The 7,873-nt window shown below is 31.3% G+C and overlaps 2 protein-coding genes across 2 annotated transcripts; both read right to left on the bottom strand.

Annotated features, from left to right (window-relative positions):
* Positions 1-244: 244 nt before the first annotated feature.
* On the bottom strand, positions 245-4,745 carry LOC122273082 (uncharacterized protein CG3556-like). Its single transcript, XM_043057145.2, has 3 exons — positions 4,476-4,745; positions 2,939-3,099; positions 245-473 (listed from the first exon to the last, which is right to left on the bottom strand). Exons 1-3 carry the CDS (start codon positions 4,717-4,719, stop codon positions 261-263), a joined length of 618 nt encoding a protein of 205 aa, XP_042913079.1. The 5' UTR covers positions 4,720-4,745; the 3' UTR covers positions 245-260.
* Positions 4,746-5,486: 741 nt separating this feature from the next.
* LOC139427319 (uncharacterized protein CG3556-like) lies at positions 5,487-7,316 on the bottom strand (the record flags this gene model as incomplete). Its single annotated transcript, XM_071188535.1, is given in 2 exon segments — positions 5,487-5,855; positions 7,141-7,316. Coding segments are annotated over 2 exon segments (360 nt in total), but the record flags the coding sequence as incomplete, so codon positions are not given.
* Positions 7,317-7,873: the final 557 nt, after the last annotated feature.

The following is a 7,873-nucleotide window of genomic DNA, read 5'->3' as shown; positions in this document are numbered from 1 at the left end:
TAATAATATAAAATTTATGAAATAAAACATCTTCTGTTTTCAAGGAAATTTCAGTTTCATAACGATAAAATTATTCTGGAGCATGAGAGTTGGTGAGAGAAGCATTCAAAAAGCAAAGCCACCTAGTATGTAACTAATTTAAAAGTTAGTAAATAAATATAAATAATTTGAGACGGTAGTAGTGGTGTCCTTTTTAGCAAGTTTAATATCACGTAACTATTACGGTAAACACATCTATAAGAGAATAGATTAATTTCTTTCTAAAACTGTATCTTACCATCTTCAGTTAGTTTTGGGCAGCGTTCTATACTTAAATTGACCAAGCTAGACATACTAAGAACTGGAAGGACATAGTAAGTGTTCATAAGTCCACCAAAAGATCCATCCTTTTCTTGTGAGCGAAGAATCTGTTTTATTGCTTTTTCTTCATCAAAACTGTCCTCGTCAGGTTCTGTTTCAGATGCAAACAAAGCCTGTAATGATGTACCAAAGGTTTTAGAAACTTTACATACAGGATGTTCATTAAAGACCACCCACAAATTGTCGCATAAAATGAAAAGTCTTTTGTAAGTCAAAATTTTTTCTCTAAATTTGGTTTTTAATCCTATAAAAATATTTAAAAATGGACTTTTTAAGGAGCACGCAAGATGAGAATTTCTAATAACGGACGCAGAAGAAATACTTTTATGTAATAAAAAAATGAGGAAAGCACGAGCCTTCTGGATGCTAATAATCCGTGTGCATCATTTAGTTTGTTTAAAATTTATTTTTTACTAAACTATAATGATATAGAGTAATTCTCGCCTTGCCTTAGAAACAATTCCTATTACAAAAGGGCGCGCATTTTTCAGAACTGACATAAAAACTGCCACCAAACTGTGACTTCTGAATATGCCTGTCGTCAAACTTTATTCTTCAGGTTTGTCTTTCTCTTAAAAAGCAGATTTCATTTATTTATTATTATTATTTTTTACTGTTTCCATTTTCAAAAATTTTTTTCTCAAGCTAAGACTATGTTGATGTACATTTGATTTAAAGTAAATGAGATAAAAATTCAAATGTAGTTAGCATTTAATTTATGATATTCTACACAGAAAGCTAATTAGTTTGAACTAAGAATCAATTTTAGATGCGTCACATCAAAATCTCTCTCGGAGTTTCTCTTTATTGTATAATTTAGACAGATTTATTTTATTTGCATTTAATTTTCTAGTAAGTATTCATGAATAACTTCATAAATGTCTTAAATAATCAAACCGGTGGTATTAGTTTAATTTTAAATTGCATTTTTTAAAATTATATACCCATGTTTTTTACATTGAAATTTTTTCTCTGGCCATTTTTTGTACATCATGTATTATTTGATAACATAAATAATTGCAAAAATTACATCATCCAGTTTTCTAGTTTTTTCCCAGAACTTTTGGTAAACAAAAGAACCAATTATTTTAGCTTCTAAATATATCTACAGTAGAAACACACTTACTTTAATTATCAATTATATAGATTTAATTTTTATAATTATTGTTTCTGTTTGTTCCTATGACGCAAAACATTCTTCACTAAAAGTCTTATATTTCATGGACGACAAAACAATCCATTTGAACAATCTATTCTAACGTCTTCTCGACGATTTTTTAAAAGTTTCGTTTCGCTCAACGGGCTGCAAAGCTCTCATGCAAGATTAAAAGGAAATGGTTAAATGGTATAGTTGGTTTGAATCTCAGAGAAATACATTGCTTCCACGCTAATCTTAGAGCATATAAAAAGGTGTTTTTTCTCAATGAACACTAGCCTAGACGGTCTTAACGCCACGCTGCGGCGAAAAGTTTAACAATTGGTTAGATGCATGAGTTTATCGTTTTCTTTTATTATTTTTAAACACTATACTAATCATCAAACCAACCATGTAACATTAAGTTTTTATAAGGGAGATATTTTTAGAATTGCACCAGGGTGCGAAAATCGTAGTTTTTATGAATGCTATCATACACACTTCATCTTTAGTATTCTTTATTTCTTGTTTAATAAATGGGCTTTATGCATATTTGTTTTGCTTCTAAACCTTTATTTGGTGGATCTGGCATTATCCATCATTCATGGACAAGTGTGTAGTTGACGAAGATGTAATTCCTCACTGAAAGTTCTCACCTGAGGACATTGTGATAGATCTTGTTCTTTCCTGGCAATTTCTCTTGTGACAGACGATAGTGAAATTTGTCTTTCTTTTGAGATCCAAAAAAAATAAATAATAATAATAACCGAAGTCCAGCATCACTATCAGTTGGCAGTGAGTGTGTGGGTGACTACTTTGATCAGCCAGCTAAACTATTCTATTGTAAAGTGCTCGACTTAGGTCATTTGACTACCAAAGCGGGGAAGCTGTCCTCTCTGCATGGGATAAACATTGTGATGGAATATCTTCGAATCATTCTCAAGAATGATTCTCAGACCGCAGCCTATAGCCCATTGAGCAGCTCCAAAGCGATGTTAATAAAGCACTACTACTACTTATAAGATTCATACCAGCTATTTTTTTGAGTTTATTTTGTTAGCTGGTATGCAAAAGAGAGCCAGAGAATGGTTTGACAGTAAATTTAATAAAAATGAACTAAATATCTGTATCCTATGAAAATAATTTTCAATAGTTTGAAATCAAGAAGAAGGAATACATTTTTTTTAAAGTTTCGGCAAAGTTTATATCCTTTAAACAAGAGAAAAATATAATTTCCTTAATTTATTGAAATGGTCTGTCAGAATATTCTCTAAGAAAGGATTTTGTCAAAAACGTATATATTTTTTTTCAGTGTCCCCAGTATCATTTCGTTCCACAAGAATGTTTATATCATAGCCCCTCTGATTAGTCTTACAAAAACTCTACTCTTATATGAATATAAATACTTTTGAAATATTTATAAAACAAACTGATACGTTATACCTGCAAAACTAGGGCTGTTGTCTTGATGTTCTCAACAGTTCCATTTCTATATTGTTTCTTTTTTATTTCCATTGTATAATCTGGTAATTCTTCACGGTTAAAACTGCTATCAGGCTGAGCAGATGCGCAAGCTAATGCCATAACTATTATTGCTTGAGTGTCTGAAAACATAACATAACCATTGAAAACCCTCGTTTACAGCTGACGAAAAATTATTATCCGTAACTTTAAACAGAAAGTTGTCAAAATCCATTTTATTTTTACAAGCTCATTTGAGAACACAGTTGAGTCTTTTCAGTTTAGGCTTACTCACACTTAAATAAAACCGAAACCAGCATGAACACAACGAGTAAGAGATAATATTAAATTTTCTCCAGAAAGGATGTTTCATACTTGTTAGCTTAATAAGTTTAGTTTCCAAACGGCCCGTTTAGAGTTTCTTTATCGTCGGGCTAACCATGCATGCTCTCAATAAATCGCAAGAGCAATTGAATTCTTCTGGAAAAGTTTAAGTCTAAGAATTTTTTTATTTTTCGTGTTGGATTTAAAATTGCAAGGAATCATTATCATTGGAATTGCAAATCTGAGTACACGTGTTGGTTTCAACATTTTCTGCTCAGCGTTAGTATTAAAATAAAATTTTCACCCAGAGTATCAAAAGATTTAGGAGCTTGTAGTAATGCAGTTTCCAATGCACATAAGATATGTTTTTAAAATTAGTGAAGACATTTTTCATTCACTTTATTAAAGTACTTTGAAATCATCCTATGTTTAAATGAAGCTACGTTAACAAATATTGTTAAAAATTAAGTAAATAAATGAAAAACGAATAAATTAGTAAGTCTACCCTTGGCAGCTGTTTTCATAGCTAAATCTTAGCTCTTATATAATCTTAGCTTTACACCCGAAATTTCCCCCCCCTCGAATTCCTTCTGTATTCTTTTTTAAATATGGTTTCAAAAATGTATAAAAATGAGATAATAAATTCATATGTTTACATTAACATAAAAGCGTAATAAATTTATTATAACTTGCAAAATATTGATTCATTAGAAAATGTGAATTTTTTCATACTTTTGTATAACTTCTATAACACTTAGCCAGTTATTCGGAACCGGCCAGGTAGAGGATTCAGTTTTTGCCACGTACCGGGTATTTGGATCTGGCAAAATTTTTATACCCGTTACATTTTTAAATAAAACCATTCGGTCGTCAAAATGGGCGACAGAGGCATCTTTGCTCATTCATCAATATGTTAACATATGTTGCAAATATATCACTGATTCACACGCACGAACAGAAAGAGAAAATAATACTTTATTAGTTGAAGCTGAAAGCGTATAGAAGAGTAATGAACATGTAGTTGTTTTCTTATATATATATATATATATATATATGTAGTTATTATTAAAATTTTATGCACACTAAAAGGATAGACGTATAAATGATATTACCTGGATTTGAATTTCTGTTGGGTATATTTATTACAGATTAATAAGGATAATTAAGCATTTGTCAAAAATATATCAAACATTACCTGTTCTGTGTTCTGCATTAGCTTTCTGGAATGCAGCTAGCAACTTTTCAATATCATTTAAGGTGATAAAATCTTGGGCATTACACAGTGCTAGTATTGCGTACGGGTTTGCAACGTTGTTAGCATCCACCCGTTTTCTTAGCTGCCCGATCAAATCAACCATATAGAATTTCCGAGGATTCATACAAAAGGCAAGAAAACTATTGACATAAGTCGCAAGTTCAGACGTCTTGATATCTTCCATATTTCTTCTAAGAAAAAATACTACGCTTAATACTATTCTATTAATTTAAACTGTTGACTATAACAATGTTACTAATTTTACCATTATGACATATATACAGAAACACTAATTGTTACATTGGGAAATATTTAGTTCCTCCATCTTATCAGCTTATTTATTTTATCCCTGGGAAAATATCTACACAACCCAAAATCTCATTTTTCTGTGGAGAAGATTGGAGCTTTTTGACGATGCTTTTATATATTGTGAAATTTCTGACTTTCTTCGAGCCCTGATATGTGTATTTGTTACCTGATTCATTATTTGTGTTTAAGAGCTTAATCTCATTGCTCGAACAATGTGCTAACTCTAACGTATGATGATGCACGGCTTGCACCAAGAACAAGCAGTAATAACAAGTAAAAAGGGGCAAAATCGGAACTGCCAAAAGAGCGAGTTTTGAGCTTAGAAATCATATAATTTATTTCTATTATTAAAAACAAAATTATCTGTTTCAAAATATTGCATCACAAAATAAGTTGTAGTAAGCAGCTGTATCCTTTCTCACCGGAAGTAGAGCAGGTTAGGATATGGGCATTGTTTTTTTCTTCTTTTTATTTCTCTTCTTTTTTCAAATGGCAGCACTGAACATTATTCTTCGCCTTAGAAGATGCCGGAAGTGCTACTCATTTCACGTTACCCAGTGGGCACCTGTTAACCAAAGTCACGGAGGCGAGCAACATTACCCACGCCACATTGCCACAAACCCGTTTATAGGGTGGGCCACGTACACACATCACACACAAGAGAGGACAACACAAGAGAGAGAAACATCCATGCCCAGAGCGGGATTCGAACCCGCAGCCATTGGCTTCGCAGTTAGGCGCGCTAACCGCTCTGCCACCTGGCCGGCGAGATGGGCATTGTTGTTGTTTACATTTATATTGAAAGCACTATCCATAGAAATGCCAATTTAGACAGTCGACATAAGATGAAAAACAAATGAAAGGGAAGTCTTACTTTTTGATATGAGTGAAGGTTGGGATGAATTGCTGAATAGATAGTATGGGTGCCAGAACGTCTCCATTTCAGGATCATCCATTATACCCGATAGAGCGAATATATATGGTTTTCTACTCCTAACATTGTACTCAAATCTGGAAAGAAAAGTATTCTTATGATAAAATATATATGTTATGTTAAAAGTATATTTCACGTATAGGGAAATTTCTAAAATCATGGGGCTAATTTAAAAGAAAGATAAGAATTGCACAAGAACCCATGAAAGATAGTGTCGTCGTCCACCTTGTCCCTATTTCCATTTAAGAGGTTTAGAACTCCCACTTTTTCTCGAGAAAAAGAAGATCAAAGCGGAGTTTGAGGGAGTAGATGGTCCCATCCGCTGTGTTAAAATGAGGTAAATCAATTTAAACATAGGAGTACATTTTCAAATGATGAATATTGTTTAGAACAGTGATTCTCAACCTTTTTTGGGGGGCGGAACACTTTAAACGATTTCGAAATTTGACGGCACACAATGAAAAAAAATTAGTTTCAAACTTGTTTACTTACCTATAATACACCGTGTTAAATAGTTTGTGATAATAATTTTGAATGTGAAATAAAAAAATATGCACTACAAAAGCACGTTTATTAAGGGATTAATTATTTCTTTCGATTAGTTTTTTATTAGTTAGTAACAATTATTATTTTTTTTGCTAGTTATTAATTGTTAGCTTGTTTTCTATAGCTATTAACTGTTATTTTTTTGTGATTTCTTGATAACTAGTTCTTTCGCTGATTATTAATTGTTAGCTTATTTTTTTGTTAGTTATCCTTTGTCAATTTGTTTTTATAACTATTAATAGCAAAGCTTACTTTAATGATTAACTTTTATTTCCGTTTGAAAGTTAATATTTAGCTTGCTTAAAGCGTGGAAAAATTATAAAATGTATATATAAATATATACAATATTTTATATATATACACACTTTTCTTTAATTTAAACTTTACTCGCAATTAAAAAAAAAACATTATTATCTTTATTATATCATTTCTAATATTTGGCGGCACACAAAAGTGCCGCGGAACAGTGGTTGAGAATCACTGGTTTAGAACGTCCAATGGACGCCAAAAAAAAANAACAGAGATAAAATATTTCTTCAAAGGAAAAAAAAAAAAAAAAAAAAGAAGTCCATGCGTGTTAGGAGCATATAGCTGAGGAAACAAAAATTCAACTTCAAATTATTTAGTTTTTTTTTAGTGCAATTCTATAAACTTGATTTATCTGCCTTTTTGCGAAATCCTCTTTTAACTTCTCCTTTTTATTTTTTTTAACAGTAGAAAAACGTGTCAAAACCTTTAGTGTTGCTATTTTAATGCGTGCAGCAAAGTCTCGAACATTATTAAATTCGTCTTTTAAAAACACCTAAATGAACTTACTTATACTTGTCATCGACGCCAGCGGCATACTCCATAACACCATAAAATGAAGTATTGGCAGGAACACTGAGAGTTAAACTTCTTTGTAAGACTTTGTCATCTCCAATCCAAATAGAATAGCTAATATTCCACTTTTCGCCTAATTGAATTTTTAAAAGCTCCAGACCTTCATTTTCTAAATAGATTACAGTTTATTTTTTAACATCATATCACATCTTTTTACACTTAAAGGCATTTTAAATATTTTATACTAGCCGCCAAAGGCGGCCAGCTGTCCGCCNGACAAAAAGTATAAAAAGAAATAAGATAAAAAAGGAAGAAAATTAATAAGTTTAATTTACTGCGCACAAGCTGCAAGTGTATAGAACTCATGAAATAAGTTAAAATATGAAGACAAAATGGAAAATATTAAAGATTAATGAAAAGAGGAGAAGAAAAATTATTCAAATAAATTATTTAAAAATTAAAATTAAAAGAAAAGTATATTAAACAGCCGGGAAAAAAATGAAAAGGTATAGTTTCTTCATCAGCTCACACGATAAAATCCGCAGAAAGGAGTGCTTTCTAACATTGTATCGATATAACCAAAGCAAAATATATCAGTACAATAGTGTGAGGAGTAATACAATACAATAGGAGCACCCAAAAAATATTAAAACAAAATAGAGCACATTAAGCAAAAAATATATCATGTAAAAAACATGAAATAAAATGCAAAGAAAAAACAGAACAA

This window comes from Parasteatoda tepidariorum, unplaced genomic scaffold (genome assembly GCF_043381705.1).
Source record: "Parasteatoda tepidariorum isolate YZ-2023 unplaced genomic scaffold, CAS_Ptep_4.0 HiC_scaffold_2245, whole genome shotgun sequence".
Lineage (NCBI taxonomy): Eukaryota > Metazoa > Arthropoda > Arachnida > Araneae > Theridiidae > Parasteatoda > Parasteatoda tepidariorum.
The sequence above is the reverse complement of the archived record's forward strand: the minus strand, read 5'-3'. Positions and strand labels throughout refer to the sequence as shown.